This window comes from Elephas maximus, chromosome 19, assembly GCF_024166365.1.
Source record: "Elephas maximus indicus isolate mEleMax1 chromosome 19, mEleMax1 primary haplotype, whole genome shotgun sequence".
NCBI lineage: Eukaryota > Metazoa > Chordata > Mammalia > Proboscidea > Elephantidae > Elephas > Elephas maximus.
Genome location: NC_064837.1, coordinates 81240138 through 81262223, shown reverse-complemented (window position 1 = coordinate 81262223; position 22086 = coordinate 81240138). Strand labels below are relative to the sequence as shown.

Sequence of the window (22086 nt, the reverse complement as noted above, 5' to 3'; positions counted from 1 at the left end):
GATCAACTAATTTTAATTAGCAAATGTCTGTTACATACGTTTTTACCACATTAAAAAAAAAAAAACGAATTTAAGATGCATCATTTCAGTTGAGGACTCTGAGGTCTACAAACTGTTGCAGTGAGAAAAACAGTGGATTTAAAGTCAGATATCTTGATTCCAATCCCGGTTCCCCCTCTTAACAGTTGTATAATCTGAGACTAGTGGCTTACTGTTTGAAGACCATTTTCTCACCTTGTACTTACGTAAAAGCGCTTCACACAATACAAACTACAATATGGGTGCAAACTTTTACTATCAATTTTGTGACTTTTCCTCATATATATAATTGGTTACTTGCAGAAGATCATAACTACATAAATGGTTCTCGATCTTGACTGCATATTAGAATAGTCTGAGAACCTTCCAATTAAACTTCATTTTAAAAGTAGACTATATTACAAATTAGATTAAATTTAAATTGATTTAAACTGTAGATCTTAGGCCCCATCCCCGACAGGTAAGGGAAAATCTCTAGAAAGCATGGCCTAATGTTTACAAAGCCCAATTAAATGATTTTTAAAAGTCTATTTTGAACTGTCCCAAATCTCTATTCTCCTTGGTAAATATCAAGAGCTAATAACAATAAATAAAAACATTTTACACAAAACTAAATATTGACCACAAGGGGGAGGAGGTGAATCACTGATTTCTGTGAAACTAGTATAGTCAATGCAAAGTAAGACATGTAAGTGGAATCATTTTTCAATAAATTTCAGTAATATTTTATTGCTAATTTTATATAAAACAAAGCAGTTTGGGGAAGATTTGTAACTTTACAAGCAGTCGAAGACAGTAACAGGTAAAAAGTAGACAGGAATAGGTTTCCTTCTTTTCCTGAATATCCTGTATCCTCTATACTCCAGAGACATAAAATAGTCCAAAGTAAATAAGAGGGGGGAAAAAGGAATCAGCAAAAGGTTAGGTAATTATTAACTAGATAATTAAGAGAAATTGCCCAATGTGTTGCCACTTATTAAAATTATATTTAATCACGGTTTCACCTTCCCTATTATTTCATATCGAAAAAACATGTGAAAGACAAACGCTGTCAAAGTTCCACTGAGTCTTGTCATATTAGCACAACCATTCTGAAGCTAGCTGGATATACCCAAGACTGGAGACCTCTGTTCTCTGCTCTCTAGGATTGGGAAGGTCATCCTGAAACAAGTCCTGGAATTCACCAGAAACAAGTTCCAGTCCTTCAGGCTCCTCTCAGCCTGTGGATAGTTCTATTTTCTTTCATTATACTTGAATCTTAGAAGTACATTTACACAAAATCTGAAAGTGCTGGTTTAAACAGTTACAGAAAATACAAAACCCAAGGCCCTAAATAACTACATATGAGAAATGTCTGAACATCAAGAACAGACATCACAACCAATTTATTTACATATTTCCAACCAACTGGCTGATAATATTCAAATTCCGAGAAACTTTCAACTATATCTCACTCTACAGTGAAACATTATAGACACTAAGTTTCTATTAAAGCAAATTTTAAAAAAAACTAAGAAAAAATGTGTTCAACTACAATATAGTTTAAAAAGCTGATTTAAATAACTCCAAATCTTGATCCAAATTCTTTTTAATGCAAGCCATTTCCCTCAAAGTTTTTTTTTTCTTTTTTCATTTTATTCTCTTACTTCATTGCATACTTATTTGTGAAGTCCCTAAAGATACTCTGGGCCCAGCATGGTGATTGGTCCCCATAAATACCCAATAAATATTTTCTCAACTAAACAAACAGCTGCCAAAAAAATTGATATGATCCTTCAGATTATAAAAGACATGCATGATTTCAAGGGTAGGGATATGTCTTGTATTACTGTATCCACTCCATGGCAGCCCAGTGTCTGAGATAATAGCTTTCTGAATGAATGATAAAGTACAGAAATGGTCCCAAATTTCAAAGGTTTACAAAAAAGACTGGGGCAGATGGTGTAAAAAGCACAAAAATATATGTCTGTCTTTGATTTTAAAATAATGTTGGCAAAAAAATAATTTCAGTACAACTACTCCTCGCCTACCAACTATCTCATTATCAACATTCTGCATTTATGAAAATAGTAAGAAATCTACTCTCTGATTATTTTGTACATTAACGACGTACGTCTGGCAGTAACTAATACCGGGGTGTGAGGCGAGGGTAACGCTGGCTGTGATGGTTAAGTTTATGTGTCAACTTGGCTGGGTCATGATTCTCAGAGGTTTAGCAGTTACGTAACAATGTAGTCATCCGCTGTTTTGTGATCTGATGCGGCCATCCTCCATTTTCACATAACACTGATTTTTGCAGAACAACCCAGTCTTTGGAACCTAACCATGTCAGTAAGGGAGGAGTGGGTGTACATGTCAAATCTATTTTATCTGATATTACCAGGGCATGAGGGAATTCACACAAGGAAATTTTATAGGTAAGTACATTCTATTCAAAATAAATATTAATTTTAGCTGTTTGATATTTATAAAATGCAATACATATTTTCCTTGTGTTCCAAAGGAATTCTTCTGAATTCAATCAATGATAATTCCTATAGATATCCTACGAATATTATGCAAAAAAGGGAGTGTCTTCAGGGCTCTACTAAGTTATCAAAGTGGAGAGACAACCAGTAAGATAGCGTAGAGGGAGAGAAGGGAAACTTTTCAAAGTATGCCTTTTTATACTTCTGGATTTTTGAGAGAGAAGAGAAACTGATGTTGACGTTTCTGGCTTGAGTAATTTGGTGGAAACAAGCACATTTCACCAAGATAGAATACACAGGAGGAAGAAGATTTGTTGAATTGTCTTGTCTTGTGTGGGAGACATCTGAACATGGCAACTTGAGCTGGGGACAGGTTGAATTTTTTGAAGCAGAGATATGTAGTAGGTACTGCATATTTAAGCACCAGAGCTGCTGAAAGAGACCTGAAGGTCAGGAGCAGCTGGAAATCAGCAGACAAACCGTGCCTGGCAAGAGAAATCTGTGAATCCTCTGCATATAGGTGTTACCTGCAGAGGAAAGATGCACCCTTCGCTACCGCCTGAAGCCCAAAAAATTTCCGAAGAAGATATTTATAAGAGTAACACAGAGTGATCTGAACTCCAGGGTAAGAATCTTTGCAGACCAATGGGTAGGGGAGGGGGAAGGCAGAAGGGTAGACTCTGCAGAAAACATGCCCAGAGAGAATATGAAGGCAGGTTCTAGAAGGGACCAAGAACTCCAGCAGGCCAAGGAGTCAGGCCCACTCAAATCAACTCCTGGCTCCAATCTGAGGGCGTAGTCCAACATCCAACCCAGCCTATGGAAGAATATATAACAAGAGAAAGAATTACTACATAGGTGACAACTCCTACACTGGAAGAGATTTCACAAATTATTTTACAAATAAGGAAACAAATTCGAGAAAGTTTAATAGTTTTCTGAGGGTAATATATTTGGTAAGTTGAAGGGCCAAGTTGAGGAGAGGTTAATTCAGAAGATGAAAACTCAAGATGATCTAAGAATCACCTCTGACATTTTTCACTTCCACTAAAGGAATTTCCTCTTAACTTCTACGAGTATAACCAGAAGAAATTACTATGAAAACTGTAAAATTTCTAGAACTTGTATTGCTTCCCAATATTCGATATTTTTGTTACTTACAATTTGTTGCCCTGTAATAATCACCTGGGAATTGATTTTCAGAGGCAGCAATGAAAGAAAGTGATTATTTCTACTCTACAACCAGTAGAAGTGAGAGGGGAGGAAAGAAAAAAAAACAAGCCTAAGAGACAGAACAGTCATGGCAACTCCATACAGGGCACAAGGGCAGAAAAATGACAAACGAAAGCCTAACTGCGACTAAGGAGTAACAGTTTAAATGGCAAAGAGCCTTTACTGATTTCATAAAATGAGACAAGCCTAAAGGAAACGGTTCTTCTCAAAATAGATTTACTCATAGAACCCCAAATTATTAATAAAGTACATACCAAGAATAGCCCTTCTAATTTCCAAAAAAAAAAAACTACTCAAAAAAAAAAGTGCGATGGAGCTCAGAGGGAAAACTGAGGCCTGGTTTAATGCAGCAAGTGGAATCTACCTTAGAGAGAAGCTTGCATACCTCCAGAACATGCTTGGTCTTAACAAGAAGAACTAGGGAGTGGGCCCAAGGGAGGGGATTAACTACAGTCTGGATCCCTAATCTTTTGGCCTGAAGTAAGCTAGTAAGAGCCTTCCAAAATAGATGCATAAAAGAGCTTGAAAAAAATATTTGAAAATCTTACGTCTGATAAAGGATTTATACTCAAAATACATAAAGAACACTTACAACTCAATAATAAGAACACCAACAACCCAAATAAAAAGTGGGGAAAAGATTTATAGATACTTTTCTCCAAAGAAGATATAGGAATGGCTAATGAACACATGAACAGATGCTCAACATCACTAGTCATTACCAAAACGCACTGCCATCAAGTCAACTGTGACTCACAGCAACCCTATAGGACAGAGTAGAACTGCCCCATTGGGTTTTCCAAGGAGCACCTGGTGAACTCAAACAGCTCACCTTTTGGTTAGCAGCCAAGCTCTTAACTAAGCCACCAGGGTTTCCCACTAGTCATTAAAAAGAAGAAAAAAAGCAAACTCACTGCCGTCGAGTTGATTCCGACTCATAGCGACCCTATAGGACAGAGTAGAGCTGCCCCATAGAGCTTCCAAGGAGCGCCTGGCGAATTTGAACTGCTGACCTCTTGGTTAGCAGCTGTAGCACTTAACCACTACGCCACCAGGGTTTAGGGAAGTGCAAATTAAAACCACAACGAGATACTACTTCACATGTATTGAAATAACTATTAAACACACAAACACACACACACACACACACAGAGGAAAATAACAAGTGTCAGTGAGGGTGTGGAGAAACTGCATCTTCCTACACTGTTTCTGGGTAAAACGGTGCAGCCACTTTGGATAACAACTTGGCAAATGTCCATCAACTAATGGACAAAATGTGGTATATATCCTTACAAAATACTATTCAGCAATAAAAAGGAACAAACTACTGATACATTCTACATACAATAAGGATCAATCTCAAAAACATCATTCTATGTGAAATCAGCCAGCTGCAAAAGATCACATACTGTGTGATTCCATTTACATGAATTGTCCACAATCAGCAATTCCTATAGACACACAATGTAGACTAGTGGTTGTCAGGGACTGGAGTGGATACAACTGGACATGGGAAAAGCTCCTTGGGGTGACGGATTGTTCTCAAATTCAGTTTGTGGTAATGTTTGCAAAACTTTCTAAATTTAACAAAAATCATTGAATTGTACACTTAAAATGGTGACTTCTATGGTATACAAATTACACCTCAATAACCCAAACCCACTGTTGTCCAGTCAATTCTGACTCATAGCGACCCTACAGGACAGAGTAGAACTGCCCCACAGAGTTTCCAAGGAGTGCCTGGTAGATTCAATCTGCCAACCCTTTAGCACTTAGCCACTACACCACCAGGGTTTCCTATACCTCAATAAAGCTGTTAAGAGAACCCGAGTTCCTGAGGTCAAAGGCAGTATAGTGTAGCTGGAAAGGGATCATTTAATGTCCTGTGGTAGAGACAGAACAACTGTAGAGGCCAAAAATGATGACAAGATATAGCTTAACTAGTCAGGCCTTTTGGACAATACAACAGTTACGGTTATTCATGTATTTTGGCAGTTAAGTTTCCCATTAAATACACAAGCTTGTCAATTGTTATATCTGTAGGAACACATGTTCTACCACTGAGGTAGTGACTACAAAGTGCTGGAACGATTCTGGCAGTCTCCCGGTACAGTCATTAACCAGACAAGTGAATCCCTGAACAAAAAGGATCAGAACAGAGAACCATCCCTACTTGAATCGGGTGGAGATTAGTAGTCTAATTTGCCTTCTTGGCTCTGAGTCTGACTAAACCCTATGAAGTAGAGGAAAGCACAGGGGTTGGGAAGCCTCTTTAATTGCATCCTATTTTCAAATGGAATTGCCAAAGAATTGAGACAAAGGACTCAGCAGAATCAAGCACTAGATTCTTTGTGAAAGTGTTAGTTTTGGGAAAACACTTAACGAGAAGCAAATGAAACAAGGGGAAATTATCTTCAATTGAAACTTAAGAAGGCACGTCTGTCTCAATGAGGCATGCTAAAAGATAGAATGGTCTGTTCTCCAGGTCTGGAGTAAAAATAGATTTTATTTATGAATATCATTTTAAGGGTACTTTAACCACAAGACATTCCCTGGAGTTAAGATAAACCTAACTTCCTCTGACCATCGGGAAACTGTCAAAAACACAGCTCTCTCAGATTGCAAACAGGAGTGGAAGAGGGAATTCCCTAGGGGCATGCATCCTCCTTGCCTGTGTTACCAAACCACAGATGCCCTGCTCTCCCTGCCCCAGCCCAGTCTCCTTCAATTATACTGCTTATGATGAGCACCTGCCACCTCCATCTGGCAAGCTGGGGGAGAGGAATGGCTGAAAAGCATGGCAGTCTCATTTCTTAGTAAGGTGAGAACTTCTGTTATTGGGCGTTAACTGTGAAGCAATGGAACCAAGTCTGATTCACTGCACTCACAGGGAGCATAGAAGCATGTAGCATTTGGATCTAAGTGATTTTATGGATACATTCTCCCCTCCTTGACTTAAACACACACAAAACACAAATTAAAAAAAAGGGGTAAGGGGAAAAAGAGACAGATTCAAGATTTACTGAGCTGTAGTCCTAGTTTTACAGACTGTTCTTTCTGCCTTTGTTTCTTTAACATGTTTTTATCTTTGTCACCAAATGAATATTTCCAATCAAAAGGAGAGGCGGTATATCTTAGTCCTGACTGTAGGATTATACATCAATGAATTCTGGCAGAGTACCCAACAACTATGGTCGTATGTGTAACTAACGCCTGTAGCAGAAAGAGAAGTGCACTGTGGATCATTTCCACAAAGGTCTGTTTTCCCACACTGCCCTCTGGTATTTATTAGACATTCAAGATACAGTAAAGTTTGAGGTTTGCTACAAGTGCATCCAGCCACAGGAATCTAATCTTCTGGACTGAATTAGGTATTGAGTCTAAGAAGATGGTCTCATTGCTACCAAGGTTGCTAATTATGAGTGCCCCCTACTGGAAATGTAGGCCTTTGGCTTGACTGGCCTCCATAAGCAGGAGCCAGATGGCAGTGTGAGAGAAGTGGATAACGGGACAAACAGGCATGCTGAGGCTGCCAGGCATGGTACAATGGGGCCTAGAGTCCAGCCCTTAGTCGCCAGAGCTGGTCATGGAATGTACTGGTTCGAGGAAGGCAGCTCTATTTTTTTAAAAGAAAGTTGCCCTACTGCTCCCCACTAAGTTCCTTTTATTTGGAGACTGTGTCAAACCCTGGATTCCTTTTGCAGAGAGACTCTGGAAATAGGAATGTGACATGTCTAGAGATTCCAGCCTGAGAAATTCCTGTCTAGGAGGGAGGGGGGAGGAGTATCAAACCTAAATGTCATCTTCTACATTTCTTTATTGGTAAAAATAATTACTACCATTTTTGAGCAGTTACTCTGCATCAGAGACTGACCCTGTTGTGGAATGAAAGGGGCCCTATTGCGTGTGTGTGTGTGTGTGTGTGTGTACGCGCGCGTGTGTGTATTTGAAATATATAACACATTCCATGATTAAAAGTTTAAGGAGCTAGCTAGTGTATAAAAAAAAAAGGAAAATTTCAGGCCTGACAATGCCTTAAAAGTCACATGTTATCCTATAATTTGTTGTCCAAACTGGGACACTTTCGGGAATGAAAAAGGACACTATTAACACTGATAGTAGGACTGTCTCAGCAAAGTGGAACACAGAGTCACCCTATAAGATGGTGTGTCACTTCTCTACTAAAATCTTTCAATGATTCCGCATCACTTTAGAATGAATGTTAAATCACAGGCTATCTCTGTACCTTGGGCATATACCTCAAAAGGGGTGAGAACTTTGATTTTCTCATGTTGCTCTCCCCGCCGCCCCACGCTGCTCACACCTACCAGACTGTAAACTCAAGGGCAAGAGGCAATGTTATGTGCCTAATGCTCTACCTTAATGCTTGACACACACTCAAAAAAAACCCATGCTGTGGAGTCAATTCCAACTCTCAGCGACCCCACGGGGCAGAGTGAAACTGCCCCACAGGGTTTCCAAGGCTGCAGTCTTTACAGACTCAGCCTGCCACATCTTTCTCTCACGGAGTGGCTGGTACGTTCAAACTGCCAACCTTCCGGTTAGAGTTCTTAACCACTGCTCCACCAGGACTCATTTGACACACACTGAAAACCAAAAACACCAAACCCACTGCTGTTGAGTTGATGATGACTCATAGCAACCTACAGGACACAGGAGAACTGCCCCATAGAGTTTCTAAGGAGCAGCTGGTGGATTCAACCTACCAAACTTTGGTTAGCAGGCACAGGTCTTAACCACTGTGCCACCAGGGGTCCTTGATACACACTAAAAAACCAAAACCTAGCCCATTGCCGTCGAGTAGATTCTGACTCATAGCGACCCTACAGGACAGAGAAATGACCCACAGAATTTCCAAGGAGCGCCTGGTGGATTCCAACTGCCAACCTTCTGGTTAGCAGCTATCTCACTTCACTACTACGCCACCAGGGTTTCTGCACTCAGTAAATATGGTGGATAAGCTGACTAAATGGCATAGTAAAATTCATGGTTATTCATCTTCCACCCAACATCATAATGTATTGCAGACTTCCCTCCCTCTGTGCTCTTCCCACTCACATCCTGTATTTCCCAGCTGTCATTTCCTAGCTATATTACTGTAAGGAAGTTATTTAACCTCTCTGCACTCAGTTTCCTCATCGATGTAACGGGAGTAGTAATAGTGCATGCTTCACAAGATTATTAGGAAGATTAAATGAGCTACTGCATGTAAAGTGCTTTAAGCAATGTCTGTCTCTGGTAGGTGACATCCAGTAAGCTCCACTGGGGCAGCGATCTTTGTCCCTCTGTCCACTGCCCAGGACCTGGAACGATGCCTGACAGGGCAGACAATAAGTATGCTGAAAGTTGAGTAAAGATGTATTTCTCTTCCATGTACTTTTCTCCAATCCCTTGCTTTGGCCCACCAGTGCCATACACTCTATATCCCACACACATCCATCTCTCCAATGACAAAACACCAGCACAATTCTCCTACTATTTAAAATGGGTCACTGTTAACTATCAAGCTTTCTACATCAGCAGTCAGAACACTTCTCCTGAAACAGATTTCATAATAGTTCTGAGTTGCCTGCCTACCAGCTGTTTAAATACAGGCAACAACTGAGGGCTAGAGAACAGTCCCATGAGCTACTGTAAATTTAGGATGCATGCAGGAGCTAACTATAACTATCAGGGTCAGGGCTGGGAATAAGAAGATTATGGCCTTGTGTTTTTGCATTTAAGTAAGGAACATCACTACTCTGAGTATACACATTCAAACATATCCAAAGTTTCAAACCCTGTAAATCACATACAATAATATAAACTCAGCTTAATTTATTTTAAAATAGAGTTTTACAAAAATAAAATTACCTAAAATTAAGCCCACCATTGTACTTAAATATCCGGTTCCACTTCCCAGGTTAAGAAATGACAATCCTGGCTGAAGTTTCAATGCTTCCATAACTTCAGAATAAATGCAAGGGGCTGACAAATGGATGTTTCCATGCTTCCAGGCCAAGTCTTTGTAAGCATTGTCTCTGTAGCCCTCCAAATAGTAATCTCCACGGTCAATAGCTCTGAAGGCCTGCTCCACTCTTTCAGTGCGGATATACTGAGCTTCTTTTAAGTTGTCAATTAAATCATCATTATCTTCTCCAGCACTCACAGCTCCCCCCATGATTGTATTCAAATCAAATCATAAATTAAAAAAAATAAAATAAAATTAGCAGAAATGGCTTCAACAACGGTGTGGCTTGTTTTCCTCTTAATATTGCACTTGATTTCCAAATGCATTAATCCTGGAAGAATAAAAACAAAGAGGTTTAAATTAATGGTCAAAAACAAAACAATTCTGGTTTATTAAATACATAAGAGTCATTACAACTAACTAGTATTTCTCAAGGGTATACTCTGTACCAAGCATTGTGTTAAGCTCCTTACATGTATTATTTTATTAAATTCTTTTAACAACCCAGTAAAGTAGTTTAAGTATTATCTCATCTTCACAGATTGGAAACGGGGACACAGAGATGTGAAAGTTAAGTAAGTCATCTAATACTGTGATTTTCATTACGGTAGCTATTAACCACACATGGCTAGTCAGATTTAATTACAATAAAACACAAAATTTAGCTACTCAGGTTAGCAGTCGAGAACTTAACCACTGCCAACACCAGGGCTCCTAGTCACATCTCAAGTGCTTAATGGCTACACGTAGCTGGTGGCTACCATACTGAACAGAGATGTATTACCCAATAATCAAAAAACCCAAACCCAGTGCCATCGAGTCAGTTCTGACTCATAGTGACCCTACAGGACAGAGTAGAACTGCCCCACAGAGCTTCCAAGGAGCACCTGGCGGATTCGAACTGCTGACCCTCTGGTTAGCAGCTGTAGCACTTAACCACTACGCCACCAGGGTTTCCTGTATTACCCAAAAAGCAAGGTTAAGTACATGCTTACGGCACTGGGATCAACAAAACAGGGTACCAGTTGTCCCAAACAAAGACCCATAAATGCCAGACAGGCCACAAGGAAAACCAAGCAGCTCACTGGAAGGGAACTGACAGGACACTAAATGAAAAAGATACCATTTTATAAATTTTGTATACAATAACAATTTTATTTTCATTTCCAACCAATCAGATATAACCTCACATTCGGTTCTCTCTTGCCAACCACATGAGAACAAGCCAGTAGCACTATCATCACATGACTCGTGATGTATCTGGTCCTAAGCAAAGCAAACCAAAACGCGTCTTCAGATCGAGTACACCCTTGCATTTGTATCACGCTCTTTGCGATTGCTCTTGCCCCCTTCAGGTAACCAGCAGTAGTTGAATGAACTGTGAAGATGCAGCACCAAAGGACAGAAAGTGAGTGCACAAGTTTTCAGGTATTATTTCAAGATGAAAAACACTTGTGGAAATCTGTGAAGGGCCCGCTAACAAACATCGTATGACAAACGAATGAAATTATGTCCGACTGCCTTGTGAGTACTAGTTCTTTTGACTATCTCAGACCTGAAGAACAAAATTGTATGTTTCAAATCAATTTTTCTTACTAATTTTCAAATACAAATTTTTGTGTTAACATCCAAAGTCAAAAGTAGTTTATTTTATAAATTTACTTGTTTTACAAATTTTATTTATTTTCAATTATTCACATTTATATCCTACAGCAGAAACAAATTTAAAAAGTGACATAATTTTATATCCAGGTAAAATGAAATCACAAGTAGGTGGTGTACAAAAACTAAAGCCTGAGGATTTGTGAATCCCTAAAGACAATTCCACAATTAACCTCCTTTTTAAAACACAATGTGTTAGAAGAGACTTCTTCTGTTGAACGCTCAAGTTTAATGGGTGCAAATCATTGCACTAGTACTGCTAGTATTGTAATTACTAATCCAAAAGAAGAGCAAACCCGTTGCTGTCAAGTCGATTCCAACTCACAGCGACCCTACAGGACAGAGCAAACTACCCCACAGGGTTTCCGAGGAGGAGCTAGTAAATTTGAACTGCTGACATTTTGGTTAGTAGCTGAGCTCTTAACTACTGTGCCACCAGGGCTCCAGAATTACTAGTAATCAATAAATTAATTATATTCTATTAATTTTTTATATAAAATAAATACTATATACCAATAAATAAATAGTTGATAAATTACTAATAGCAATAAGAATATAACAGAATTTGTTCTAAATTCTGCATCTATTCCCTTGCTGTAGTAAAAAAACTAATAATGGTGTACAAAGTGAAACTATTGTAGAATCTGAAATTGTCATATCTGCAGACCCCCAGTAATACAGAATGATTTTTCTCCTAATGATGTAAATTATTGGATCAAAAGTGGGTCAAGTGATTATTAACATCACAGTGACCATTTGAAAATTCATGCTGAAAATGTCTGGCTGGGAAACAAACAACGATCTGTAGCCAGAATACATTTCTAGGGTGCAAAGCTAATGGAGAAAATTATAAGAGGAAACAGCTACTGTATTCTCCATCAGGTGGCTCTGTATATTGGTTTGTTTACAAACCACTCAGTCTTAAATCAGTTAATTCTCTATTTGCTACAGATGGGTTTAGCGATTAGTGCATATGATTGATAAGTGTGAAACTAGTTCAATTCACAGAGATTGAATGCTGTCATATTTAAACCGAAGACATGGTTTTGACTTAATTCATCAAGTGGAAACAGAAATTAATGAAGAACGTCAGTAATGGAAAGCCGTTTTGCAATGTGCTGTTGCTGTCCTAACAATTGCAAAACATGGACTACCTTTTCATGGAAGAAATGAAGTGTTTGCATCCCCACAAAATGGACATTTTGGGGTTTCCTTGAACTTCTTGCTTAGTTTCATCCATTTTTAGCAGGTCACATCTCAAAATGGTAACACAAGAAAGGGCAATGTGTGAACAATTAATAAACTTAAGCGATAACGTTCAACTACTTTCTGTGAAATAAGTATAGTTCAGTATCTCCGTTTGTAGATTCCACTCCAGCTCTTACTCATACAGATCAGAGAAGTATTGTTCTAAGATACATGCCAACAGATGAAAAACCTGTCGAGCGATTTACTAGCTTAAAAAGTCATAATGGTAAAGAAACTGCAAATCACATACTTCATTATGTGAAGCTGGCAAAACGGATTTTTCTAAGTGCAGTGGCGAGTCCTATGACAATGCTGCCAATATGTCAGGACATTATGAAAGCGTGCAACAGGAAATTTTAGAACATAATGAATATGACACTTCATACTACGTGTTATACATTCACTTAATCTTGTAGGGCGTAACGCAACAGACTGTTGTCTGGAAGCAGTTCATTTTTTTTTTCGACTGTTCAGTTACTCTACACATTCTCTGCTGCCTCTACTCACTGATGGGCAGTTCTTAAAACATACTTAGACAATGATCGAGTATTAAAATGTCTTTACAATATACCTGGGAAGCACATGCAACAAATGCAATCCTGGAATCACACACTCAGATTCTAGATACAGTAGAAAATACTGCTGAAGACTAGACAAAAAAAAAAGGAAATATCAAAAAAGAAGCTGAAAACATCACCAACAAAATGCAAACACTAGACTATGTATTTATGTTGGTTATGTAGAATAATACATTGCAGCATTTTCATTGATGAGTCAAGCTCTCCAAGATTCAGAAGTAAATTTAAAGACATGCCCAGATCTCTATGAGCATTAATAGGGTATTTACATAACCTAAGGAGATTTTGAAAACACAACAAATCAAACACTACCAAATACTGATTATCAAGCAGTTCACCACCACAGAAGCATAAGAAACAAGTAAATGACAGATGTGCTCTAGAAGGATCACTGAGTACCAGAGATCGATTCGCAGAACCACATACTTCACCATCACCGACACGCTTGAATATTGCATGAAAACAAGAGTGAAGGTGTATGATGTTCTTTCAAACAGATTTTCCTTCTTAAACAATGTGGATATACCTGATGAAGAATGCATGAAGGTATGTAAGCAATTAATGCAGGCTTATCCTAATGATTTAAATACAAACCTTTATGGAGAAGTGCGACAATTTCATTCTTACATGAGAACTAAGTTTACAGCTTCAGAACGACAAATTTCACTCATGTAGGCACATGTATGATTCCATGAAAAAAAAAATAGAAGACAAAATACAATGCATATTTCCCAATGACAAAACTGCTTTACGCATACTCCTAACATAAATTATCACAAACTGCACAAAAGAACACTCATCTTCATCCTTAAAGAGACTTAAAACCCTCACCTTACACCGATTCAAAAAAGACTCGATTCATTATCCTTAATATGTATATATAAAAAAAAAAAACCCAGTGCATGGACATAGTTATTGTTAGTCAGCTTTGATGAAATCACTGAAGAATTTTTAAGAGCGAAGAATAGAAATGTTTTTAATTATAACGTATTAGAAATGAAACATCTATCTAAAACTAAAATATAGTAATTTCTTGTAATATTTATTTCCTGGCCATTAAATTTTCTTTTATGACATCTTTGCATTTGTTCATTTATAATTACAGCATTTATTACTAAACAAGGATCAAAACTGAAGTATAAGCCTTGTGATGGTTAAAGTTGTGTGTCAACTTGGCTGAGCCATGATCCTCCGTGGGTTGGCAGTTATGACATAGTTTGGTAGCTTTTTAATGATGAGATCTGATACAATGTGATCAACTCCATGATGGGAGCTCCTGTGAGTACCGTTATCAGTTGAAAGGGAGCTTCCTTGTGGTTGTGGCCTGCATTCAATATAGAGGAACTTTCTGGCAAGGCTCATGGGCTTTTGCTCACACTCTATCCTGCAGCTGGCTCCTGTTCATCTGACCTCTGGTTCTTAGGACTTGAGCTAGCAGTTTACCTGCCATCTGCCTGCCAAAATTAGGATCTGGAGGTCTTCACAGCCTGTGAGCCAGAGCCCTGCTGTCTGACCTGCTGACCTTGGGTTTGCCAGCTCCTGTGGCTATGTGAATCAGAAGCCTCCAGACTGATCCATGAACTTGGGACGTTCCAGCCTCTACAACTGGCTGAGCCACTTCCTTGAGAATCATGACCCCTCAATCAATTCCCAGACTTGAACGAGTTTACAGAGCCACAACCCCTTGAATGAAGGGAAGACCAGAGGCCAGGTCCCCTTGAGGAAAAACTCTACTACACTGACAAAGATCTATACTGTTAATCTTTCTACCCTAAACTGACAAAAATTTATACTATTAATCTTGATTTAATATATATAAACCTCTCTCTACATATATTGATATGCTTCATGGTTTTGCTTCTCTAGAGAACCTAGCCTAAGAAATTTAGTACTGACAAAGGTTCTCGAGAAACAAAATTATAAAAATGAGCTTTTTAAATTGGTTCTAAAGTCTGGTTAGTCTTAAAGATGTTGATGACACTGCTTCCAGTAGTAAAGAGGGCACTGCTGATACACAGCATGAAGTGGCAATACAAATACAAAAACCATAACCACTAACAGATCAGGTATTGGTGAGAGTTCAGGCTCTGGGTGATCATTTATGTTTGATACCTTTAATTCTGTCATAATGAGAAGTATAAGAAAGCTGGTTGGTCGGTCCTACTTTCACTAGACAAAGTGGTAAAAGAAAGAGATGAGTTCAGGGCTTCAGAGTCAAAGCTCAAAGAGCTGCATAAACCACCTCTTTCAAGGTTTCCACTTGCACCTTGAAAGAAAGCCTTATTTCTTGCAGTAACAGAGTTGATATTGCCGAAAACCAAACCAGAATTTTTTCATAAGAGTGGCTGAATTACCAGCTGAATTCCCAGCTGAATTCCCAACCTCAAGTGGTGTCTGAAGTTAAAGTGAGGGCATTGATTAGGAAGAAATGGGATCCTGAAACTTCGGATGGGGACACGTAGGCAGATAATCAGGAAGCTGAGAACACTGAGCCCTAAATTCCCTTAAATCACTCTTGCCAATAGCCCTCTCACTCCATTTGAAGAGATTATTCCATCTTAGTCTGCTAAGCCACCCTACCTAGTAAAACCATTAGACCTTCCACTCCTATCTGATGAGATTAACCCAGCTGTGTCTAAAGGGCCTTTGTCTGAGTCATTGCCTAGGGTATCAACTGAGGCCAATGGCTTACTAGACAATGCTGCATGTTTTCAAAACACATCCCCACCACCCATGTCGGCTTCTACACTTATAACTAGATTTGAGTCCCAGTGAGTCCCAAAAGTTGAACTACAAAGTATGACCCAAGAGGAGATATGCACAGTCCAAAATAACTGCTTGACTTCTCTAGTGTGTACAAACAGCAACCTGGGGAATATGTGTGAGAATGGCTATTAAGCATGTGGGATAATTGGGAACAGAACATAAAGATAAACCAGTTTGAATTTATTGATATGGGCCCACTAAGCACAGATTCTTCATTCATTGTTTCAGCTTGAGAGGTTAACAAATGACCTAATAGCTTATTTGGCTGGGTCACTAAAGCATGTATTATGCAGGGGCCTACACTAAATCAAGTAGAAGTACCAGACTTGCGTTGGTATACTGCAGAAGAAGGTATCGAAAGGTATAGGGAAATTGGCAACGTTAGAGTTGCTTTATCAGGTTAGACTCACAGACCCACACATGAGAGTCATACCTTTTACCACAACAATGAGGAACAAATTTATAAGAGGAGCCCCAGCATCCCTGAAGAGTGCTGTGATTGCTCTTTTACGTTAAGTCAGATTTGTCAGTGGGAAGTGCCCTACCTGAATTAAGACCTCTAACTACACTGGAGCTAACTAGATCCCATGGTAGTAGGTCCTAAGTGCTGCCGCTCAATTGACAAAAACAAGGTGGACGTGGTTACTGTATTGGGCAGCTGAGGCAAAGCAGCAATCAGAATAGTCTGACTTGAATGGACTTACGGCACTGGCTACAGAGTCATGGTGTCCCAAGATGTGAAACAGGAAATCTGCTAAATACTTACTTGATCTGTACAAGCAGAAGAATTCTAGGCCAAGTGAACAGCAGTCTGACTCAAATCACCAGAATAGAGAATCTGGCCCCTCAATCAATTCCCAGACTTGAACAAGTATACGGAGACACAACCTTTTGAAGGAAGTGGAGGACAGAGGCTGGGTCCCCTTGAGGAAGGACCCCACTACAGTGACAAAAATTTATACTATTAATCTTCCTCCCAACCTTCCCCAAAGGGTTTTACAGGCTTTTACTATAGTGACTGTTCACTGGGGAAAAGGAAACAATCAAAATTTTCAGGGATTATTGGATACTGGCTCTGAAAAGACACTAATTCCAACAGAGCTGAAACGTCACTGTGACTCACCAACCAGAGTAGGAGCATATGGAAATCAGTTTAGTAATGGAGTCTAAGCTCATGTCTGTCTCACAATAGGTCAGGTGGTCCCCTGAACCCATCCTGTAGTGATTTCACCAGTTCCAGAATACATAATTGGAACAGGTATATTCAGCAACTGGCAGAACTGCCATGCTGGATCTCTGGTACATGCAGTAAAGGCTATTATGGTAGGAAAAGCCAAGTGGGAGCATTTAGAACTGACCCTATCTAGGAAAACAGTAAACCAAAAGCAATACCTAATTCCTGGAGGGATTGCAGAGACTAGTGACACCATCAATGACTTAAAGGATGCAGGAGTGGTGATTACCACCATGTACACATTCATCTCGCCTATTTGGACAGTGCAAAAAACAGATCTTTGAGAATGACAGTGGATTATTTTAACTTAACCAGGAGGTGACTTCAACTGCAGCTGCTGGTCCAGATGTCATTTCAGTGCTTGAGCAAAATGATATACCTCCTGGTACCTCGTATGCAGGATTGATCTGGCTAATGACTTTTCTCCATACCTATTTCAAATGACCAACAGAAATAGTTTGCCTTCAGCTAACAAGACCAGCAATACACCTTTAGTATCCTACCTCAAATCCTACCCCAAGGGCATATTAATTCTCCAGCCCTACATCAAAATTCAGTCCACAGTGACCTTGATCACCTTTCTCTTCCACAAGACATCACACTGGTCCATTACACTGATGACAGTAAGTTGACTGGACCTAGTAAGGAAGAAATGTCAATGACTATGGACTTATTGGTAAAGTATTTGCATGCTAAAAAAAAAAAAAAAATGTGCTTGCTAGAGGGCAGGAAATTAATCCAACAAATATTCAGCTACCATCCACCTCAGTGAAATTTCTGTGGGTTCAGTGGTGTGGGGTATGCTGAGATACTCTTTCTAAAATGAAGGATAAGTTATTGAATCTGGTCCCTCACACAACTAAAAAGGAGACACAACACTTAGTGGGCCTCTGGATTGTGGAGGCAACACATTCCACATTTGGGTGTGCTACTCCAGCCTATTTATCAAGTGACTCAAAAAGCTGCTAGTTTTGGGTGGCACCCAGGACAAAAGAAGGCTTTGCTACAAGTTCAGATTGTTGTGCAAGTGACTCTGTCACTTGGGCTGTATCATCTGGCTGATCCAACGGTGCTAGAAGTGGCAGCGGCAGACAGAGATGTTGTCTGGAGACTTTAGCAGGCCCCTATTGATGAATCTCAGTGCAGACCCTTAGGATTTTGGAGCAAAGTCCTGCTATTCTCTCCATATAACAACTTCCTTTTGAGAAACTGCTTTTGGCTTCTTATTGGGCCTTAGTAGAGACTGAACATTTAACCATGAACCACCAAATCACCATGTGGCCTGAGCTGCCCATCATGAACTGGGTCTTGTCTGATTCACAGAGCCATAAAGTTGGACCTGCACGGCAGTACTCCATCATTAAACATAAGTGGTATATATGAGATCACACCCAAGCAGGACCTGAAGGCACAAGTAAGTTGCATGAGGAAGTGGCCCAAATTCCCATGGTCTCCACTCCAATCACATTACCTTCCATATCCCAGTCTGCAACCATGGCCTCATGGGGAGTTCCTTATGATCCGTTGACAGAGGAAGAGAAAACTTGTGCGTGGTTTACAGATGGTTTTGCCTGATATCCAGGCATCACATGAAAGCAGCACTACAGCCCCTTTCTGGGACCTCCCTGAAGGATAGCAGTGAAGGGAATGCCTCCCATTGGGCAGAGCTCTGAGCAGTGCACCTGGTCATCACTTTGCTTAGGAGGAGAAATGGCTTAGGATGAGAAATGCAACGGTATACTAATTCATGGGTTGGAGCCAATGATGTCGCTGGAGGGTCGGGGTGCGGAAGGAATATGTTTGGACAGTGGGAAACAAGGAGGTATGGGGAAAAGATATGTGGACAGACCTCTCTAAGTGGGCCAAAGAAGTGAAGGTATTTTTGTCTCATGTGGATGCTCAACAAAAGATGACCTCACAGAAGAGGATTTTAACAATCAAGTGCACAGGATGACGCATTCTGCGGGAACCGGTCACCTTCTTTCCCCAGCCAGTCCTGTCGTTGCTCAATAGCTCATGAGCAAAGTGGCCACGGTGGCAGGGATGGAGATTATGCACAGGATCAGCAACATGGACTTCAACTCAAAAAGGCCGACATAGCTACTGCTACTTCCGAGTGCTCGATCTGCCAGCAGCAGAAATCAACAATGAGTCCCCAATATGGCACCATTCCCTGAGGTGATCAGCCAGCAACCTGGTGACAGCTTGATTACATTGGACCACTTCCATCATGAAAGGGCAGCGTTTAGTTCTCAGTAGAACACATACTCTGGAGATGGATTTGCCTTCCCTGTATGCAATGCTTCTGCCCAAACTACCGTCCACGGACTTACACATAATATCGTATCCATCATTATGGTATCCCACACAGCATTGCCTTGGATCAAGGGACTCGCTTCACAGAAAATAAAGTGCGGCAATGGGCCCATGCTCATGGAATTCATCGGTCTTACCATTTTCCCCATCATGCTGAAGGTGACCATCCTGAAGCTTGATAGAACAATGCAGTGGCCTTCTCAAGATTCTAAAGACATAATTACAGCACCAGCTAGATGGTAATACCTTGCAGGGTTGGAGCAATGTTTTCCAGGAGGCTGTATATGCTCTAAACCAGCATCCAACATATGTTGCTCTCTCTCCTATCATTAGGATTCATGGGTCCAGAAATCAAGGGATGGAAATGGGAGTGGCACCACTCAAGATTACCCATAGTGACTCACTCACAAAATTTTAGCTTCCTGTCCCCATGACCCTATGCTCTGCAGACCTAGATGTCTTAGTTACAAAGGAAGGAATGCTCCAATCTGGAGACACATCCATGATTCCAATGAACTATAAGAATGCCACCTAGCCACTTTGGTCTCTTATGTTTCTGGATCAAGAGGGAAAGAAGGGAGTTGCCATATTAGCTGGTGAGATTGATTCTGATTAACAACACGAAATCAGATTGATATTACATAATGGAGGTAAAGAAGAGTGCGTCTGGAACAGGAGATCCCTTAGGGTGTCTCTTAGTACTACCATGTCCTGTGATTAAAGTCAATGGGAAACTACAGTAACCCAATTCTGACATGACTACTACTGGCCCAGACCCTTCAGGAATAAAGGTTTGGGTAACCCCACCAGGCAAAGAACCATGACCAGCTGAGATGCTTGCTGAGGGCAAAGAGAATACGGAATGGGTGGTGCAAGAAGGTAGCTCTAAATACCCGTGTTGGCCATGTGACCAGTTGCAGAAATGAGGACTGCAACTGTTAGGAGTATTTCTTCCTTCTATATGTGTATCAAATATTTTTGTTTTCTTCACTTATATAAGATAAAAGCAGGGCTAATGAGTTTTCAGTTGTATGCACATTAGTTGTATCATGTCAGGCACAAGTATGACTTCTGTCTTTATTCAAAGATTATGTATGGTTTAAGGAGATGTGTACAGGTGCCAAGGTGATGAGGGGTCGATTGTTATGGTTAAAGCTGTGTTGTCAACAAAAAAAGACCAGAGTTACTGGTCTGACAGAGACTGGAGAAATGCAGAAAATATGGCCCCAGGACACGCTTTTAACTCAGTACTGAAGTCATTCCTGAGGTGCACCCTTCAGCCAAAGATTAGACAGGTCCATAAAACTTAAAAAGACTAAAGGGGCACACCACCTCAGGGGCAAGGACAAGAAGGCAGGAGGGGCCAGGAAAGCTGGTAACAGGGAATGCAAGGTCAAAAAGGGGAGAGTGTTGACACGTTGCAGGGACGGCAACCATCTCACAACACAGTATATGTATTAATTGTTTAAGGAGAAACTAATTTGCTCTGTAAACCTTGATCTAAAGTACAATAAAAAGCAATCAAAAAAGCCGCTTCTTAGGTCACAAAGTTAAAAGTGAGCAGGAACTTTGAAAACATGTAGCCCAACCCCTTTATCTGATACAGGAGGAAAAAGAACCCCAGAGAATCTAGATATTTGTCTCTGAGAAAGACACATTCCTTTTATTAAAGAAGAGATAAAACTTGTCAAAAATCTCAAAAAATGAAGATGTGAATAAAGAAAAACACTTCAAAGGTCTCTTCATTCTCACTGTGAGGTTGGCAGTATTACGAGGACCATCAGGGTAGAAAAGGGCGGTGAATAAAAGATGGGGAGGGCAATTCTTTTCCAAGAAAGGCAAGCTAGCCTGATGGAAACACAGACTGTTTATTCTAACTTGAAAAGGAAAATACTGTGGGAATAATCATTTTCAGAATTACGATCTAAAAAAGCAAAACAATGTGTCTAGATTAGAGATGTATCAGTCATTTGGAAATGGTTTTCTAAGGGATTTATGTTATCACTAGTGGCCTCCAAAATTCTTATCTCTGGGGCTGTAGCTCAGGCCTCCTGGGGAGGTGACAGAGATCATTTTGTTAAAGTGGGGAAAGTATGTCTGAGAAGCGATTGTGTTGAGTTTAGACATCACCAGAATATAGCTATAATGTAAAAGGACAAGCTAAAAATAACACCCTCAACAACCAGAAAAAAAAAAATTGTGTGTCAGCTTGGCTGGGCCGTGATCCTTAGTTGTTTGGCAGTTATGATGTAGTCTGGCAACTTTTTAATCATGTAAATACCTCCACGACGAGATCTGATATAATGTGATCAAGCCCATGACGGGATCTGCTGTGAGTAGCCCATCGGTTGAAAGGGAGTTTTCTTGTGGGTGTAGCCTACATTCAATATAGGTGAACTTTCTCACAAGGCTTATAGAGGCTTTTTCTTGCTCTTGACTCTGTGGCTGGCTCCTGTTCATCTGACCTCTGGTTCTTGGGACGTGAGCTAGCAGCTTATGTGCCATCTGCCTACCGATACTGGGATCTTTTAGTCTCTAAGGCCTGTGACCCACAGCCCTGCTGTCTGACCT

General features: G+C 40.1%; 1 protein-coding gene across 8 annotated transcripts in view; it reads right to left on the bottom strand.

Annotated features, from left to right (window-relative positions):
* The window catches only part of PCMTD1 (protein-L-isoaspartate (D-aspartate) O-methyltransferase domain containing 1), a 417471-nt gene that overhangs the window by 332346 nt on the left and 63039 nt on the right, over nucleotides 1-22086 (bottom strand). For all 8 annotated transcript variants that reach the window (XM_049859830.1, XM_049859827.1, XM_049859824.1 and 5 more), the window contains one exon: nucleotides 9615-10042. In XM_049859830.1, coding sequence (XP_049715787.1) covers nucleotides 9615-9921 — 307 coding nt within the window. In that variant the 5' untranslated portion in view covers nucleotides 9922-10042. The remainder of the gene's footprint in view (nucleotides 1-9614; nucleotides 10043-22086) is intronic.